This window comes from Martes martes (genome assembly GCF_963455335.1).
Source record: "Martes martes genome assembly, chromosome: X".
Classification (NCBI taxonomy): domain Eukaryota; kingdom Metazoa; phylum Chordata; class Mammalia; order Carnivora; family Mustelidae; genus Martes; species Martes martes.
The window spans coordinates 96,284,379-96,305,360 of record NC_137897.1 but is presented as its reverse complement, the minus strand read 5'-3'; the positions used below and the strand labels follow the sequence as shown (position 1 = coordinate 96,305,360).

The following is a 20,982-nucleotide window of genomic DNA, read 5'->3' as shown; positions in this document are numbered from 1 at the left end:
GCTTCTGGGCATCAGGACCCCTTTGCACTCCTAAAAATTGTTGGGGATCTCAAAGAATTCTTCTGTATGTGGGTTTTATCTATCAATAGTTGCCTTATTAGAAATTAAAATGGTCGGGGGGCCTGGCTGGCTCACTCAGTCTGTAGAGCATGTGACTCTAGACCTCAGAGTTTTGAGTTCAAGCCCCATGTTGGGTGTAGAGATTACTTAAAAGTAAAATTTTTTAAAAAGAAGAAATTGAAACTGTGAATTTTTTTAACACAAAGATATGCTAGCCACAGGTACCCTCTGTAAAACTCTACTCACTGTACACTCATGAGAAAGTATAAAAGGAAAATAGTATTATTTTAAAAATAGTTTGACTTCACAGACCTTCTTGAAAGAATTCCAGGGACCCCCAAAGTGCACAGACCAAAATGCAAATGCCATATGACCTCAATTCTTAGACACCATGGATCATAAGACATAGCATCAATTTGGCAGCTTGGGGTGGTAGGGGAGAAATGCTCCATTAAATGTATGTAGTGATTAATAAGACACATTCTCACTTCAGAAAATTTAAAATATGGAAGAAGTAGGAAATGCACTTCTTAAGATTGAGGAAATATGCCAATTTCCACTAACCTCTGTGGGTCTCCGGAAACCCAGATGTACTGACTCAAACATGTTGATGAAAAATAGTATTTCTTACAACCTATTTGCATTTCATAATTTTTAAATGCTTTCACGAACTGAAAATATTACAGTCAGTGAGGCACTAATGTTTTCATTCAATGAACATTTGCCAACTGTAATTCCAGATACTGGGAATACAAAAATGAATGAGACCACATCCCTGCCCTTGAGGATTCACAGACCTAGCACAAGACATAGGAAGGCAAACATATATTTACAGTATAATGAAGAAGCACTGGATCTGAATGAGTCATGAAGCTGGAAGCAGCTTGAAGTACCCAAAGATGGGGCACTGGGGATTCAAGAATGCTTGAGGTTAATCGCTAAGTTTAAGCAATTAGTCATCCCCCAAACAAAGGGCTGCCCTGGTGGACTTTGCCATATGTGTCAGTCACTTTCAGACATTAATGTATTTCAATTTAATTTAATTTTGCAAACACTGGTGATCTATCCAGAGACATAGAACTAGAAATCTGTTAGGACCATTTGACCGTAATGGTATAGTCAGTAACACTGGTCAAAAACAAAACCTAACAGAACATTTTTTTTCATTGTGATTAGATTAAACTGAGAATAACAGAAACCCAACCCCCCTAATATAACAGTGACACAAGCACAACAGCAGCCAGACTAGAGGTATATAGTGCAGGACTAGGATGGCAGCTCCATGAGATCATCTGGGACGAAGGCTTCTGTATTTCTGCTCTGCCATCCTAACGCATAGCTTCCATTTTCATTGACTCCTCATGGTCTAAGACATCTGCCAAAAATCTCAGCCAATATATTCATATTACAGAATGGAAGGAAGGGCAAAAAGAGACCCCTTCCAATTGGGTCAGCTCTCCTTACATAGTCATTGAAAGCATCAATTTAAAAGTGGGTATTTTTAAAAAGAGAGGGGGCACCTGGGTGGCTCAGTCAGTTAAGCATTTAACTCTGGGTTTTGGCTACGGTCAGAGTCATGAGATCGAGCCCCGTGTCTGGCTCCACACTGGGCATGGAGCCTGCTTAGATTCTCCCTCCCCCTCTCTACGTCCCTCCCCTGTCTCTCTCTCTCTCTCTAAAAAATAATAATACAAATGAAATAAAAGTGCGGATACTTTCACACTTCCTCTTTCATCTTATTGACTTGAACTTTATCACATGGCTACAGAGAATTGCAAATAAGACTGGAATATCTTCTATTGTAGACAGCAGTGTGCCCAGATTTTTTTTAATGGGAATTTACTACTAAGGAAGACAGAGTAAATGGATGATAGGGTAGGCCTAGAACTAGTAGTCTCTGCCACAGGCATCATAGTAACCATAAATTTAGCATTTTGTTTTGACCCTGATACTGTCTGAGTTTCTTCAAGTTTATAAAAGCCATCTAGAGAAAGTTTGGTTTTCTGCAGCTGGAAAGCAAAATGACACCTTTCAGAATGATGGCCCCTATTGATCTTGCTTTTAAAAAGTAGAAATTATTAACAGATGAAATACACCAGGACTGCCTTGAAGCTTTTTGTTGTTTGTTTTGCTTTGCTTTGTTCCCCCACTACCAAAACGTTTTAAGAACACTGGAGTAGATGTAATTTTAATCTGTAGACTCGGCAGCAGAATGATTTTAAAGATCAGTCCAATTGTACCTCTTGATTAGATTAATCCTGACTATTCATCTGTAGTGAATAATGTGACTTAAATGTCCATTATTCTGATTGGGCAACCATGAAGACAGACCACACTGATGTGTTTGACCAAAGGTTGAGAGGTTCCTCAAACTCTCCAGTTGCTATTCAGAGAAACACAAGAGTGTGGGTCTGAGAAAATGGGAAATAATTTGCCAGTTGACAAGTCCATGTAATCCTGGTGTATTTCATCTTCTAATAATTTCCACTTTTTAAAAGCAAGATCAATAAAAGCCGTCACTCTCAAAGTCATCATCATGCTTTCCAACTGCAGGAAACCAAACTTGGTCCAGGCAGCTTTTTCCCTCTTTTATAAATTTGAAGAAGCTCAGACAGTATCAGTGTCAAGAAATGAGAAGGCCATTTGAAAACTGACAAAAAGTGATGCTAACAATCTGGAGTTGTCAGCTTTTAGAAGCATGGGGAAATCTAACATGGAGTTGGCAGAACACCTGGCAGAGAGCACTCAGTCCTGTCACTGTATCTTCCCCAGGGCTGGCATACTACAGAAGAGATAATCATACATTTCCTGGAAATTCCTGCTGAAGAGGCCTCAGAGATCAAAATCAAACAGAGTCGTTTTTCAAATGAGCCATAAGGCTGAAAATGTAAAGGATGGAGATTAGAAGTGTCATGTTTGGGATGGGGAGAAGGGGCCTTTTGGGAAACAACTGGTTTCTGCAGCACAAACTTTGGGAAAAGAAGTTATGAGCACTTGGTGGCAAATGTATAGTAACAGTCATGCTATATGTTTCTGAGGCTCTTCCGCAAAAGTTAATTTCTTGAAATGGATGGAATGCAACAGAAATAGTCTACTACTCTGTGTGGCTAGCAACCCCTTGTAGGTACCAGAAAATAAAGGAAAGGAAGTCAGCAAAAGACTATAAACTCTGTGAAGGCAGGACCCAGTCTGTCTTGGTTAGACTGGCTCCCTAGTGCCTAGCATAATGCCTGAAATAGATATTTATTAGTAGAAGAAAGGAAAATAATTAAAGTAGCATGCTCTGCACTTGGAATTATACCAAGAAGCCTGTTACAAATAACTGGGGACCCCAAGGAATAAGCTAAAATATTAGCCGTGAAATTGGCTGACATGTATGTGAAGTAATATACCCATATATAAGCCAAATTTCTTGGAAGACACATAGCTTAGAAGAATTCTTAAGAAATGGAATCAATGAGCAGGGGGGAAATGGCTGGTGACATAGAAGCAAGGGAAACTTTGAAAAACCGTGACTACTATTATGAGTGAACTCCAAAGTTCATGAGATAACCAAGAGGGAGGATATCGCAATAGTCAGACAGGAACCAGAAGAAATTCAGACATGTTCCGTGATAAAAAATAAGTAGCAGGCCTTTATAGAGCTCTTCCTGTGTACCAGGTGCTATGCTAAGTGCTTTATATAGATTTTTTTCAATTCCTGTAATAAATGCTTGAGAGAAAATATTATTACCAGTACCCAGTTTCCGGATGAGGAAACTGAGGCTCAGACAGGTTAACTGATTTGCTCCAACATTTAGCTATGTCTGGAGACATTTTTGTTGTCACAGTTTAGGGGGAGGTGCCACTGACATCTTGTGAATAAAAGCCAGAGACACCGCTAAACATCTCATGATGCACAGGAGACCCTCCACAAAAAAGAATGATCTGACCCCAAATGACAATCATGCCTCAGGGGAGAAATTTAAACCCTGTCCCTGGCAAACATTTAAACATCCTTTATCATCACTATATACCTTACTTCGACTTTATGCCCTAGTAACCCAGACCCACGTTATTTCCCCCCCTCCCATATGGTTTCATGTTCCTGTTTTCGTTCAGTCTTTTCCCTCTGCTGAAATCACTTCTCCCCCTTTGCTTCATTCATCTCAGTACTTTAGCTTCATCCTTCAAGATGAAGCTGACATTTCTCTTCTAGGAGTTATTGTCCCAAACTCCCTCCCCTGTGTTCCCATGTCACTCTGGGCATACGTCTGTCATGGCACCTAACCACATTATATTTAAATGACCTGTTTCTGGATCTGCCTCTCCCCACCCCCCGCCTTGACTGTGCACTAATCAAGGGCAGGGACCTATTTTCTTTCCCTTGATAATAGTGCCTGGCACAGAGTAGGCACCCACAAAGCACTGAACCGAAAGATGGCAAGTAACAGAGACAAAAACAAATCACTCAACTTCTAATCAGCTTTGATGTTCTCCGCCAAAGAGAACAACCCTTAGATGAATTCAAACGAGGTAAAGGGGAAGCCAGAATTGGTGAGGAGAATGTGAAGAAGTGTGTCCACTACTAGCTGAGGAATCAGATGGCATAAGGGCTAAGAGCACATATCCAGAAATGGTTATATCAGTTGTTTCTTTCCCAAGTGATTGCTCTAAGCATATAAAGTAATAATCCATGCAAAGAGCCTGACACACAGGAAGCACTCAATAAACAGTAGTTACTTTTATTAAAGGCTCAGATGAGTGGCCTTGGAATTATAGGTGTTATTGATTAGGATCCGTTCAAAGGAAGGGGAGGCACCTATTTATACTTTAAAAGTAAGTCAATTTAAAGAAAATATTAAGTCAAATATTAAGTCAATAACAATGCTGGTGTTATGGGCAGGGCAAAATTCATAAAGACATTATGTCGACAACTGAAGTCTGGTAAACAGAACTTAAAGGGCACTGTGTCCGTGGACTAGATCCCTTCTAGCTCCAAAGGTCTATGACTTTGAAATCATTATTAATGTTAATCCTGTTTACCATCCCCTACTCTGTCCGAGCACTGTGCTGAGCACCTAGGATCACTATGTCATTTAATCCACGCAGTAACTCTAACAGAGAGACTGTTGCTAGCCGCTTTTCCTTGTGGCAGATGAGGAAACCAGACTCTCATAGAGGTTACCTCAGTTGCCTACAGTGACACACAGTACAGGAAGGAACTTGCATTTGAACTGCTAGAAAGAGCCCAAGTATACAAATTACGGTCTGTGTCGACAGTGGGGGATTAACTTCATGACTGAGTTAAGTTTATGACTGAGGAATTTTCTAGTTGAGTCTAACTGAGGCCTCATATGTAAATACTGCATTTACACATGGATTTTCCCCTATAGGACTCTGCTGCTTTATGTACTGTTAGCTTTGGTCACAATTAGCTGGATCTTTAAACCACCCACAGGAATGGCTGACCTGAGAGTTAAGTCCCTTCAAGGCACATTTTCAATTAGCAGAGGAAGACATAGTGCTGTCAAGGCTTGACATCCAGACCAAGAGCTCCTTCCCGCTCAGGGTTATTTCTCAGGGCGCATTGTTGGGCGATGGTCACATCCCCCCAGCCGGCGGCTACACCAATGACCTTTAATGCCAGTTTAGCATAAATATATTTGGACATTTCAAACAAATTAATGTATTTTTACAAGGTGGGGCAAGCACCACAAATTAGGCCAAATGGTTTGCCTGTAGGCCAGGTCACCAGGCAGAGATTCCAGAACTTGCGTGCTGTTCCATCTCTCTCTGCTCCCACCCCCAAAGGAAATGTTTCTTTGTCCCCAGAAATCATGTGGACAAGTGCCAGCAACCCTCAGGGATTAACCATAGTCTTACCTTAGTAACTCAGAATTCTAGGGTCTCTGCAACTAACAGATGCTAATTCTGACTGCCAGAGTCAGCTCAAGGATTCCGTTCCATATATTCCGTTGTGTGTGATGCAAATGCCTCGGTAGTAAATATAGTGTTTCTATTGTGTGGCTATAAAGCACCAGTTCCTTGCAAAATTATCTGGAAATGAGAGTATTTAACACGAGAAGGATATAAAAGGAACTGACAACCTAAGGGAGGTGAAAATGTCCAGGTTCTGAAAAGGCAGACCTTGGATTACTAAGTAGCCACACATCTTTCATTTGAGCAGATTTCATAGACAAGCTGCCCAGCCAAATCAAATGGGAATTAAAGGGATTCTGTGTAGCTAGTACAGAAAGTATTTCGGAAGCACAAAGGCCACTTTAGTCACAGGAAACTGCCAGAGGGTGACTTATTTGATGGAAAAGAAAACAAACAGACACAATAGCTGGTGTATTTTTGAGGCAATATTAAATCTAATAAACATGACACCAATAGTATTGACTTAAATCAGGTTGGGTGAGTTGAAGAATTTAACAGCTTATCTTCCGACTACCAGCCTTTATCTCAGAGGCAGCCTTGACAGCAGAGAACAGAGTCCAAGACATGTCCTTCTCTGACTCCTGCCAGGTGTGTGCCGTCCCCGGCCTCTGCCCTGGCCTCAGCTCTCGGAATGGAGATAATTAGAACGTCATTTCTGCCAGCTTTGTTTTTTCTGGGTCACTGACTTCAGATTTGATCGAAATAGGAGTGCTGTACTGAAATAAATTCATTTCCTCTTCCTCAGCCAGCCCCAGGTTATTTCCTGGGGGACTGTGCTCCACAGGACCCGGGCACGCAGACAGCTGCTGTACGGGAGCGACAGCGTGTATGCAGGGCCAGAGCAAGGGCTTGTGGTGGAGGAGGCGGCACCCTCCACAGCAGTGGCTCTCCTTCTCCCTCTCCCTCTTGGTGGCAGGGCGCTGACAGGCACAGGCCTCAGACAGACGTGCTGAGGAACACATCACAGCCAACTGCTCCGGGAGCTGTTAAAGCTGGTGTTTAGTGTTTATCCAATGGCCCCGGTCTGAAAGGCTCTGTAGAACATGCATAACACAGCTCAGCTTTATACTCCATTAGTATTCAAATTCCTAGCTGCCCAGAGGCATATGGTGCTGACCAGGGAAGGCCCGTCTATATGGAGGTCGAGGGCATGCAGAGACATGGGGGCAGGATGAGGTCGCTGGGTGTCGGGGAGAGACACTCAGAAACAGGAACAGAAAGCACCAAGTGGTACGGGGGGAAGGCCAAAGACAACCTTTGTCTTCATTACAACATCACCAGTTGCCCTCCATTAAGAGGCAAAATGATAGGGAAGGCCTGTCTCACAATGGCCTCTGTGCACTTCATTACTAAGAGTAAGGCCTCTTCCAGCCAGGGATGGATTGGGCCTCCCAGTGGAGTGGGAGTCCGGATCTTGTTTTCAGACTTTCAGATTCAGTGAAAAAACTGAAAGTTTCCTTGGGCTTTCACTCAAGGCAAGAAAAGTAGCCAAATTCCTCTTTCTGTTTTCGCCAGGAATGGGCCAGCTTTGTCTGCCTTTGTCCAACCTAAGGGAAGAACTGTAAAGTATAGAGTAAGTGAGTGGTGGGGCAGAGAGTGCGTGGAACACAGTTCCCTGAGAAGTGCCCAGTGATAAAACAGCTATTGAGATGTCAAGGCAGGTACTGGGCTGACCACTACGTCCAGAAAAGAACTAGAGTGAAGCTGTGTTTGGTTGGCATGTGTGTCCCAAGTGCCTAGCACAACATTGGACCCAAGATACAACACGCACTCACACACAGCAGTCCTTTTGATTCTAACTGCCCTTAACATGCCTTAAATCCATCTTCCTCTCTCCATGCCCACTGCTACCATCCTAATTAAGGCACTCTCACACCGTACCTGGACCACTGCACAAGCCTCCTAACTGCAGGCCTGCCTCTTCTCCTGCCTCCTTTACTAGTATCGTCTCAGTAGCAGCCAGTGTGATTCCTCTAGAACCCAGATACGCCACCCTCCTACTTAAAGCCCTTTAGTGGTCTCTCCCACCCATCAGAACAAAGCTGCACATTACCTGGTGTATTAGTGGGCTAGGACTTCTGTAACAAAATACTCTGACTCTTGGTTTCAACTCAGGTTGTCATCTTGGGGTCATGGGATTGGGCCCTACATTGGGCTCCCTGCTCAGCATGGAGTCTGCTTGAGATTCTCTCTCCCTCTCCCTCTGCCCCTCCCACTCCTGCTCATGCGCTCGCTCTCTCTCTCTCTCTCTCTCTCTCTCTCTGAAATAAATAAATCTTTTTTTTTAAATACCATAGACTGGATGGCTTTAACAAGACAAATTTATTTTCTCACAGTTCTGGAGGCTATAAGCTCAAGATCAAGGTGTTGGCAGCTTTGGTTTCTCCTGAGGCCTCTTTCCTTGGCTTGCAGATGCCCGTCCTCTTATTGCGCCCTCACATGGGCTTTTTCTCTATGCATACACATCCCTGGTGTCTCTTTGGTGTCTCTTCCTCTTCTTATAAGGACACCAGTCTTGCTATATTAGAGCCCCACCCTCATGATTTCTTTTCATTTTACTTATCTCTTTAAAGGTTCTGTTGCCAAATAGCGGGTTGCATGAATTTAGGGGGAACACAATTCAGCCCATAATACCTAGCCACTGACAACCTCCTTATTTTCGTTGCCTACTGCTCCCATACATTCAGCATTTATTATGCTTACTGAATTGTTTGTAGTAACCTCAGTGGGCCACACCATCTCCAAACTCTGGACCTTTGCCTATGTTGTTCCCTCTCCCTGTGATTGCTTTCAGTGTTGCTCCTAACACCCCCCCCCCGCCCTCATTTTCACCCCATTTCTCTCCTACTGGTCATTTCAAGTAGTATCTTCTCTGAGAATATCCTGCCTCATGGTTTCTAATGTTGGTGAAGTGCTCTTATACCCTCTTCACTTCTTCCTTCTCATAACATGGAGAATAATTGCCTAATGGCCCTTCCGAGGGCTCCACTAGACCATGAGTCATTTGAAGGCAGAGACTGTGTGATGGCATTCTTTTGAATCCCCATAGCCTAGCACAAGTCTTCGCCCAAAGAAGGTACTCAGCAAATATTCAATGAAAGAACAAATTCATCTGTTAGCAAGAAAAGAGAGATGTGGAGTGAGGCAGGTCAAGCTAGGTGGCCGTGCATTGTGACTTAGGATTACTGAGTATTCCACAAGATGGATGCTAATGGAAGGTTCTGTCCCAAAAGGTTGCTGTTACAGTAAAATCATCAAGTTACTCTGGTACTGTATTTTCCAGAAGCCTCTATGACTTTGCCCTTCCATGTATCTACAGGACAGTGAAAGAGATCTCTATGTCATAGTGATGCAGAAGCCCTAGAACATTGGTCCTTAAACTTGAGTGTGCATCAGAACATGTTGGAAGGCTTATTAAAATACAGATGACTGGGTCCCACCCCCAGGGTTTCTGATTTAATAGGTCTAGGTTGAGGTCTGAGAATTTGCATTTCTAACAAGTTCCCCAGTGATGCTGTTGCTGGTGGTCTGGAGATCACACTCTGAAACAAACACTGCTCTAGGAGATCCTTCTGGAACTATTGAAAACGAATTTTCATTATGTTGGAAATGGTATAAATGATAAATATGTTTCCCAGAACATTTGATCAACCATCCTCCCCCAACTTTGCCAGACAACACCGACATTGCTGAAATTCATGAGACAGAGGAACCAATAAGCTGATTTTTCTTTCAAGGTAAAACTGCCCCTGGAAAGATATTGTAACCTAATGGTGTGTGTTCTGCTCTTTTTGCAGGTGCGATTAGAGTGGCCAACAGACCTTGCAGTCAATCCCATGGACAATTCATTGTATGTCTTAGATAACAACATTGTGCTGCAAATTTCTGAAAACAGGCGCGTGCGGATCATTGCAGGGCGCCCCATTCACTGCCAGGTGCCAGGCATCGATCATTTCTTGGTCAGCAAGGTGGCAATTCACTCCACTCTGGAGTCAGCCAGGGCCATCAGTGTCTCCCACAGCGGGCTGCTCTTCATAGCTGAAACAGACGAGAGGAAAGTAAACCGCATTCAGCAAGTCACCACCAACGGAGAGATCTCCATCATAGCTGGTGCCCCTACTGACTGTGACTGCAAAATTGATCCCAACTGTGACTGTTTTTCAGGTATGACCTTTTTAGCAATTCACCAGCTCCCTCTCTCTGTTTCCAAAAGAAAAACGCACAACAGAAAGGCCAAAAGGAAAACTAAAGTGTTATTTGTGAACATTAGTGTGAGCGAGTGGAGAAAGTGATGGGTTGGGGCCACATAGCCTAGTATCTGGTCATTGCCCTGCAACCAACTGACCAAGTGACTCTGGGAAAGCCACAAGACCTCCTCATGACTCGCTTACCTCATCTGTTAGAGATGTCACTTGTTTCAATGATATCACCTTGCTGTATTGAGGGTAAGCTACTATAACAAAGGTTTAATACTCAAGTTAAAATCACTATATAAATATAAGATCATGACACAATTTGTACTTTGGAGAAAAGGAAACATGGTAAAACCTGCATTTACTGATTTAGCTAAGGAAAAAATTACTTCCCCTTAAGTGACTGATTTCCAAGTGAATAGTGCTTGCTATTTGAAACCCAAAGAGGGATGCCTGGGTGGCTCAGTCTGTTAAGCATCCAACTCTCAATCTCAGCTCAGGTCTTGGTATCAGGGTGTTGAGTTCAAGCCCTACGTTAGGCTCCATGCTAGGTGTGGAGCCTACTTAAAAAAAAAATTCTGAACCCCAAAGAGACTAGAGCAGGCTGCTTTGAAGATACATGGGCAAAATAAAATCCCACAGTGGAGGGTTTTCAGGAAGTTAGTCTACTACTTGGACTGTTTAAAAAATGCCTGGGGAGGCCTGGGTGGCTCAGTCGGTTAAGAGTCTGCCTTCGGCTCAGGTCATGATCCTGAAGTCCTGGGATTGAGTCCCGCATCTGACTCCTTGCTCAGCAGGGAGCCTGCTTCTCCCTCTGCCTGCTGTTCCCCCTGCTTGTGCTCTTTCTCTCTCTAACAAATAAATAAGTAAAATCTTCAAATTTAAAAATAAATAAGTAAAAATAAATTAAGAATGTCCAAAATTTTCTTCCTAGACAATGGTGCCCTTTACTTCCAACTGAAATATATATATATATGTACATATATATATAGTATATATTATATTATAATGTATTTTATATTATAATGTATTATATATTATATATAAAAGTATATTATATATACACATGTGTGTGTATATATATATGTGTATATATATATATATATCTTTTCCCCAAAACATGAAATAGATATTCCAGATAACAAACACTCCTCTAAATGTCAATAGATACATTTATTGCTGGGATGTGGAAATCCCTCCATGCTACCTGCAGTCCTTATTAAACTGCTCATCTGGGCCCAAAAGATTCTCTTAACCTTTGCCTTTTCTTGGGCTAGAGGAATCAAGAATAAGCAACTTGGTCGATAGGACTTCTGATCAATATTTCCAGTGTTTTCCTGGACAATTAGTTTTATACTTCTTTTGGTAATTTATATCTTTCATCCAAGGCAAATCTAATGTTTATTCCAGTTATCAAATTTGATGTTCTGAATCATTGTTGCACTTACAGACTTAGTGTACTTTGACAGTGTGACAATGGGAATTAGCCAAAGAAAGTTCCTGTAAGCATAGTAGAATTGGAAAGTCCTGAGGTAGGTAGGTCCACAAGCACTGACAGGCATGAATCTCATGGATTTCCAGCCACATTCTGTGCAGCTCCCATTATTTCCTGTTTTTGTATCTTGTGATATAATAGATACTGAACTGCAGGATTGAGGATTTCACAAAACTGATATTAACTGATAAAATTTCATCTCACTGTTCATCTTCGTTGGTACTGACTCAGGAATTCTGAATAAGTTTCAAATTTGTCAAGGGAGGGGAATGCAGAGAATAATGATTCACTGATTGTTCCCCTTCAAATGATTCTTTTCTTTTAGAGAGCTTACTTTTAAGTCATCTCCATACCCAACACGGGGCTTGAACCCCGCAACCCAAGATCAAGAGTCACATGCTCCACTAACTGAGAGAGCCAGGCACTCCTAAAATGACTCTAGATGTACAATGATTTCTGTATATGGTTATGTTCTTACAAATGCTTGTGATGACAATCATTAAAATTGTGGTCTTTCTGGGGCGCCTGGGTGGCTCAGAGGGTTAAGCCTCTGCCTTCGGCTCGGGTCATGATTCCAGGGTCCTGGGATCGAGCCCCGCATCGGGCTCTCTGCTCAGCAGGGAGCCTGCTTCCCCCACCTCTCTCTGCCTGCCTCTCTGCCTACTTGTGATCTCTCTCTCTGTGTCAAATAAATAAATAAAATCTTTAAAAAAAAAAAAAAAAATTGTGGTCTTTCTCTCACAGGTGATGGTGGCTATGCCAAAGATGCAAAGATGAAAGCCCCGTCCTCCTTGGCAGTGTCGCCTGATGGTACCCTATACGTCGCAGACCTTGGGAATGTTCGAATTCGTACCATTAGCAGGAACCAAGCCCACCTGAATGACATGAACCTTTATGAGATCGCTTCACCTGCTGACCAGGAGCTCTACCAGTTCACTGTCAATGGAACCCACCTGCACACCTTGAACTTGATAACAAGGGACTATGTATATAATTTCACCTACAATGCCGAAGGTGACTTAGGTGCGGTTACCAGCAGCAATGGCAACTCTGTGCACATTCGCCGTGACGCAGGCGGGATGCCCCTTTGGCTTGTGGTGCCTGGCGGGCAGGTGTATTGGCTGACCATAAGCAGCAATGGAGTCCTGAAAAGAGTGTCAGCCCAAGGCTATAATCTGGCCTTGATGACCTATCCAGGAAACACGGGGCTTTTGGCTACCAAAAGTAATGAAAATGGATGGACAACTGTTTACGAGTAAGTTTCTCATTCTCAACATGGGCTTTATTAGGCTTTTATTTGAAATTATATTATAGTGGGAAAATGGCTTAGTAATTGCTGGGTGTTGCATGCTAGTTTCTCCTAAGAACCACAATAAAAAAACAAAAAGTCAAGGAGAAAATTTTACCTAACTCCTAGGGTTCAAACCCATTTCTCCAGAGCCGTTTTGCAGAACATAATAATAAAAACATAGACTGAATGAAGAATCAGGTGTGGCACTGCAGGAGACAGGAATGAGGTAGAAGCCTAAGTACTCAAGAAATTTATAGCATAGCTAGGAAAACAAGGTAAATTTTCATTTAAATAACAAAACTAAGAAAATAGTTCTAAAGCAACAAAGAAGTAGTGTGGCTTAACTAGTATTTATTGATCCCTGTGAGGTTTAATGAATGACTAAATGAATGTGTGCCCAGCCCAGCCCAGCCCAACTCAGTATGAGTTACTGTGGGAGGTAATAGAATTTAAAATATAAGAAGTGGACCCTGACAAGGGAGTGTAAACGGAAGAGGCTGCATGCCATTGGCTTCTTCGGTGAGATGTGGAGCAAGATGCTCCTGCACAGGCTTGGGCTTCCTCGATTTCCCTGCACAAGTCAAAGAATCTGCCACAGACTGGCATTCGCAGATTGGGTCTGTAATGACTTTGTTTAACTGGGAATTACACAGGGTGTGTCTGACAGCAAGCTACTAGAAAGTGTCATGACATGGAAGGAGACCATTGTCCTTGCTTTTCCAAGCACGGACGACCTTGTTTTCAGGTCAACTCATTTAGAAAGCTGGTCTGCCACCACTTGACAAGCGTCTTTTCCACAAAAGGGAATTGCTGAATTTTTAACCAATGTACTGAGTGAAGATAATCTATGGAATCTGAACCCAGAGTCTAAAGTGGCATTAGAGTTGAAAAGTGTGACGAGTAGAAATGTTAAGTATGAGGGGTTCCTGGTATGAGTATTCTGTGAGGGTGCAGAGAATATGAAGAGGATATGTCCAATCCCATGAAAGCCTCCTGAGGAAAGGGACAAAACAATCAGCCTTCACATTTTGGATCATTTCCCAAAGAAATGCCACTTATACAATAAAGCTGGACAGCTATTTTAGTTTCACTTAGAAATATGTATTCAGTTGTTTCTGTTGCAAGTCTTACTCTATTGTTTGAAAACTTACATCTTAATAAGAGTAATAAAAGCCACTGTTCACTGAAGCTTTACTATATGACAAGTAGCAGCCTAAGTGATTTACATACATTTTTTATTAGATCCCCAAAATAACAACATGGGATAGTTGCTCGTGGTATGGCATTTTATGGATGAGGAAACAGAGGCACAGAATGCTTAACTTGTCCTGATTCACACAGATGTCTAGGTTGCAAACTCCCAACAGTCTGACTCAAGAGCCCCAATTTTTAAATACACCACCATGAAGAAAGGTAGTTTCTAATGAGAATATCTTTCAAAAATTCATGCAAGGCTGCCTGGGTGGCTCAGTGGGTTAAAGCCTCTGCCTTCGGCTCAGGTCATGATCCCAGGGTCCTGGGATCGAGTCCCGCATCGGGCTCTCTGCTGGGCAGGGAGCCTGCTTCCCCTCTCTGTCTCTGCCTGCCTCTCTGCCTATCTCTGTCTGTCAAATAAATAAATAAAATATTTTTTTTAAAAATTCATGCAAGATCACACCACAGATGAAATTAGACAACTATTTTGAAAGCTAATGGTTAACTTCAGTCAAGTTACAAGAAATGGCTGAAATATTAACTAGTTTTCAAAATAGCCAGTTCAACCATTCATTCATTTAGTCATCAATTCATTACACTATACACTTTACAAATACTCAATTTTGTCAACTATACTTTAATAAAGCTAGAGGAGAAAAAAGCAAAACTAACTAATCCATTTACTTATTTAACAAATATTTATTGAGCACCTACTCTGTGCCAGGCAGTACAGCTGTGAATGAAACAGATAAAAATTCTTACCTTCAAGCCACCTGGCCAGCTCAGTCGGTAGAGCTTGAGACTCTTGACCTCGGGATCATCAGTTCAAGTCCCACATTGGGTGTGGAGCCTACTTAAAATTTTTTAAAAAATATTTTTTTTAGATCTCTACCTTCATAGAGCTTACATTATACTGGAGGGAGACAAGTAAAATGTGCAGAATTTCAGATGGTGCTAAATTCTGTGGAAAATAAAGCAGGGTAAAGGAGATCAATAGTGTGAGGCAGAAGGGGTTTTTCTTTTGGGTACATGGTCAGGGAAGTCCTCAATAAGAAGGTGGCATTTGGGGCACCTGGGTGGCTCAGTGGGTTAAAGCCTCTGCCTTCGGCTCAGGTCATGAGCCCAGGGTCCTGGGATCGAGCCCCACATCGGGCTCTCTGCTCAACAGGGAGCCTGCTTCCCCCTCTCTCTACCTGCCTCTCTGCCTACATGTGATCTCTGTCTGTCAAATAAATAAATAAATCTTAAAAAAAAAAAAGAAGGTGACATTTGAGTAAATACCTGTAGGAGGTGAGGGAGTAAACCATATGGATATCTATGGGGAGGGAAGAGAAAGAACATTCCAGGCAGAGTGAACAGCAAGTGCAAAGGCCCTGCAGCAGGAGCCAACCTGATGTGTTGAAGGAATACTAAGGCAGCCACTATGACTGGAATGGAGTAAGAATAGTGGGGAGATAAAATCAGTGAAGCGGCCTGGGCTACTTCATGTAGGACTTTGTGGTCCTCCATAAAGATTTTGACTTTTACGCTGAAGTAAGATGTAGAACCACTGGAGAATTTTAAGTAAAGGAGTGACAGAATCCGACTTACATTTTTAAAGAATCCATCTGTATTGAAGACATCCGACTGTATGGTGGAAACAGGGGAGCCCAGTGGTGGAGAGGGGAGAGGTTTGCAATACTCCAGGCAGAAGATGGTGACTTAGACCAGGGAGTAGGGACAGTGATAAGTGGTAAAATTCTAAGTATATCTTGACAGTCGATCTATCAGGACTTAACCAATAGTTTGGATGTGGAGTGAAGAGAAAGAGGGTTAGAGATAACTCCAAATGTTTTCACCTGAGCAACTGGGTGATAGACTTTCTATTTATCCACACAAGGAAGACTGCACAAGGAGTGCATTATACTGGGTGGGAGATCAGAAGTTCAGTTCTGGATATAATCAGTCTAGTTAGACTTCCAACTGAAAACCAGCAAGAGACCAAGAAGGACAGTCCATGAAGTAGGAAGAAAAGCAGGAGCATAGGGTGTTCTTGGAACCAAGTACAACAGGAAGGAGTGATCAGTTGTGTCAGATATTCCAGATAAGTGAAGTAAGACAAGGACTGAGAATTGACCATTCAATCTAGCACTGTGGACATTATTGTCTACCTTGAGAAGAGCAGGTGCTATGGCTCCATGGGGGACAAAAGCCTGAGCAGAGATGGTTTAAAGAGAATGGATATACACATGTTCATGACAGTGTTGCTCATAATAGCCAAGAAATTTGAAGAACCAATGTTCATCGGGACATGAATAGGCGAACAAAATGGGGCACTTCCATACCATGGAATATTATTCATCCATAAAAAGGAATGAAGTTCTGACACATGCTACAACATGGATGAACCCCAGATACATTATGCTAAATGAAAGAAGCTAGTCACAAAGGACAAGTATTGTACAGTTTCATTTATTTGAAATGTTCACAAAAGGCAAATTCATAAAAGCAGAGAGTAGGTGGGTGGTTGCCTGGGACTGAAAGGGAATAGAGATTGGCTGCTAATGAGGATGGAGTTTATTTGGGGGATGTTGGAATGTTCTAGAAGTAGTAGTGATGACTGCACACATGGTGTGTGTAGTAGTGATGACTGCACACATGGTGAATGCACTGAAAGCCACTGAATTGTATACTTCAAAATGGTGACTTTTATGGTATGTAAATTATATCTCAATAATAACAATAAAGGGCACCTGTGTGGCTCAGTCAGTTAAGCATCTGCCTTTGGCTCAGGTCATGATTCCGGGGTCCTGAGATTGAGCCCCTCATCGGCCTCCCTGCTAGGCGGGGAGCCTGCTTCTCCCTCTGCCTGCCACTCCCCCTGCTTGTGCTCTTTCTCTGTCTCTCTCTCTCTCTGTCAAATAAATAAATAAAATCTTTTTTTTAAAAAAGAACCTTTAAAAAATAATTATACTATAAAAGAAAGTGACCAAGAGGAGAGAGAGTGGATACAGTGAGTAAATAATTCTTAAGAGTGCAACCACTGTGGAAAACAGTATGGGGGTCCCTCCAAAAATTAAAAATTGAACTACCCTATGATCCAGGAATCACACTACTTGAGTATTTACACAAAGAATACGAAAACACTAATTCAAAGGGATATAGCAGCATTGTTTACAACAGCCAAGATATGGAAACAGCCCAAGTATCAAGTATCCATCAATGGATGAATGGATGATGAAGATACACACACACACACACACACACACACACACATATACATGCAATGGAATATTACTCAGCCATAAAAAGGATGAAATCATGTCATTTGCAACAACATGTATGGAGCTAGAGAGTATAACACTAAGCTAAATAAGTCAATTAGAGAAAGACAAATACCATAGGCTCTCATTCATATGTGGAACTTAAGAAACAAAACAAATGAGCAAGGAAAATAAGAGAGACAAACCAAGAAGCAGACTCTTAACTCTAGAGAACACATTGATCATTCCCAGAGGTGAGGTGGGAGAGGGGATGGGTGAAATAGTGGATAGGGATTAAAGACTATACTTATTATGATGAAAAATAAAATAAAATTATTAAAAACTAAAAAAAAAAAAGTTCTTCAACTGTGTTGGGGGAAGCTTAAAATGAAACACCAGGTCATTTAACCAAACTTTGGGTCAAAACTATTGGCATCATTTATGGATCTGTGGTAATTTTTTTCAGTTTGATTTCAAAGGTAAATGATTACATTGACATGACTGTAATAAATTATGTGATGAATGTAAGAAGAAGAGAACTCATCTGAGGAGGTTTGCTATAAAGAGGAGCAGAGAAAATGGGCCTAGGTGGAATGGAGTAAACGGAAGGAGTGGTTTTCATGACAGAAATAACAGTATATTTGTATACTGATGAAAATGCTCCAATAGAGACAGCATAAAGAGACATTAGACATTATTTTACAAACGAGGAAACTGAGGCCTAGATAGAGATATAACTTCCCTGTTCACATTGCTAGCTGGCTGGGTCTCGAGTCACGTCTTCGAGCGTCTAATTCGGTGTTCTTTCCTCTACTACCCCCATTGCCTTCCAGAAAAAAAGAGGAGGATGTGGGATTGCAAGAGTGACCGCGGGAAGTCTGGGAAGTGAGATTTTCCCGTCCACTAGCAGGAAAGGGGATAGAAAGGGAGAGTAAACAGTCATTTCTTCCTTCTCCCTCCTTAACTCCAGTCAGGATGATGCTGAAACCCTCCTGACCAAAAAAGCGTCTTGTAGAGAGAAAGTCCCTTTTCCTCCTGAAGCACTCCATTCTGGTGCTGAGCAGCAGTCCCCAGCAAGACACTGCCCCTGTCCCTTCTTACCTGCACAGAAAAGAATGAGCAATTTCCCAACCTACATAATGTAACTAATCCTGCTTACGGCCTTCTCTGTTCAAAATCGGACTCCTTTCGCTTTTATCCCCCAATGTGTTAGCCAGTTCTGACCCCTCCTTAGAGTTTCCCTTTGTCCTTTCGAGGCTGAGGAACACAAAACTGGACCTACTATTCTCGTCCGGGTCAGAGTCCTACAGTTCTCAGAGGTGAGGAGGCTGCCGCCTTCTGTGGCCAAAGGGGACGAACTGTTCACCAAGGTGGAAATAGAAATTCTGTTCTGAGTTGAGAGACAGAGAAACAGAAACAGAAGCAAAATTTGACAGGATGGAGGACGGCCACGTACAGGTAGCTAAGCCAGTAATCCATCCAGCTTTGATTATCTGTGGCAATGGAGAGGAGAAATGACATAGATGACCCTGAACAGCGGATCATCCAAATGGGATTTTAAAATGCTTCTTGTGCCGTGGTTGTATGTGGGCTTGTGTTGTGTAATGTGATGTTGTTTAAATAGTTCACTGATTTTCATAATTCCGTTTGACTTGGACCGGGATCAACATTGCACACCCCAAGTATTAGTACTTGATGCTTGACTGCCCCTGAGCATTCTGAATGTCACGGGGAAAGCTGACCACAGAGAAATGGCTAACAGAGAGGTGATTGTCAAGGCAGGAATACTGACCAAATGAGGCCAGGGTTTTGGCCCAAGGGGGCTGGCAGTTTCCTACCTGCAATGACCCTACAGCAGCGGGGGCCCAAGGGAGGGGCCCAGCAACTCACAGAGCAGGCAGGGCTTCTCTGCCCAGGAGGCTCGAAGAGTAGCCAGGATGCCCTTGCTTGTTTCCCAAGCATTGCCCTGGCAAAGGCTTCTGCTCTACAAAACTGGAAAGGTCCCAGGCTGAGGCCAAAGCATCGGTGCGGTCACTGCTGCTGGTCCAGGCTGAGTGGACGGTTCTGCGGGCCCTTGCCCTTTGGACTCCTTGCCCGGAGCGAAGGAGATTTCGCGTTTATGTAATTTCTTGATCCCAGGTCTTCTGTATTCTCTTTCTGGACTTTGTTAGCACATACCCCACTCCCCCAAAAAAGCCATTGAGTGACAAGTTAGAAAGCCCTCATAATAGGCTGAGCGCCTCCTAGGCTATTTTATAAATGCTCCGTTTTATGGAAGATGGCTAATGAAGGATTCTCCCTCCTCCCTGGTAAGATTAGAAGAAGAGGTAGGGTCAAGGTAAACAAGCCATGTCTCTGGGCGAGATATTTGCCTGGGCATAGGACACGATTCCCATGTAAGAACTGGTTATATAATCCATCCAAACATATCAATATGTTTCCAGTGTTTTCTAGAATCTCAGTGTAGAGAGGGAGCTAAGGCACCATGCGGCCCAGCCCCCCCCCCCCCCCCGGCAGGCAAAGGATTTCAGTTAAGCAAGAATAGAAAATTGTCAACTGTTCCTTCGGGTTTCCAGAGACAGAGACTCTCGACACCTCTGCTCAGTCGCCTCTCCGTGTGTATGCTTTATGCCCTTGAATCAAGGATCAAGAATGGCCAGACAGAACCGCCCTGGGTCATGCTGGGGACAACTGCAATCGACACAGGGAGTGAACAGAAGCAAGAGAGGCTACTGGCAGAAAAAGCTTCCTGGGGCTGGTAGGGAAGATTAGAGGCAGCACACAGGATATGTACGGAAGCTGAGCCTATCCTTCCAACACCACCATCGCTGGCTCTGTCTCCTCTCTAAGCACATTGGATGTCAGATCCACCCATCTCTTCCATTTCCACAGAAATCATCTTATTTCACTCATGCAACAAGTAGGCATAGTGAGAATCTCCTCTGTAGCAGATACCGAGAATACAGGCATGAATGAAACCTGGGGGTCCGGCGGTCCCTCTATGGGTATGAGTTTACAGCCTAGTAAGGAAGACAAGTCCCAATGATAGGCAATCACAATACATTGAATAAAGGCAAGAAGCCCCCATCTTCTTAACCAAATGAAGGCTGCAGCCTTCCTACAGGTCCTGCTTGTCCACATAACCCTTTCCAAGATTTGCTGCCCCCAAGGTACTGCTTTCATCATACTGTTCTCTCCTTGCAAAGTCTTCTGTGCCTCTGCATTCTCCACTGCCTCCCTGCTTTCCTCCAGAGCCCAGTACCCCAGGTCCCCTATGTTCTGGTTGCAACATGCCTCTCGACTTTATCACCCACTACCCTACTAGAGGAACCTTGTGCCCCAGCAACCTAGTCCTTCTCATGGACATCCCATCCACCTGCATGCTTTTCTTCATGCCATCACCTGTCTTTGTAATGCCCTCCTCTTCACCCCCATCTTTACCTATCCAGGGACTGAGCTCTACCTACCTTCCAGAATTCAAATACCACCTTTTCTCTTCCTTCTTTTCTGCTCGGCACAGTTGAAAATGACTTCTGTCCCCTCTGAGATTTGACAGCTTGTTTATGGAAGAACATGGCAATATTC

The 20,982-nt window shown here is 42.9% G+C and overlaps 1 protein-coding gene across 3 annotated transcripts in view; it reads left to right on the top strand.

The window, feature by feature from the left end:
* TENM1 (teneurin transmembrane protein 1) overlaps positions 1–20,982 on the top strand; it is a gene marked incomplete at both ends in the record, with an annotated part of 555,572 nt that overhangs the window by 497,730 nt on the left and 36,860 nt on the right. For all 3 annotated transcript variants that reach the window (XM_080831205.1, XM_080831204.1, XM_080831203.1), the window contains 2 exons: positions 9,780–10,146; positions 12,415–12,925. In XM_080831205.1, coding sequence (XP_080687331.1) covers positions 9,780–10,146; positions 12,415–12,925 — 878 coding nt within the window. The remainder of the gene's footprint in view (positions 1–9,779; positions 10,147–12,414; positions 12,926–20,982) is intronic.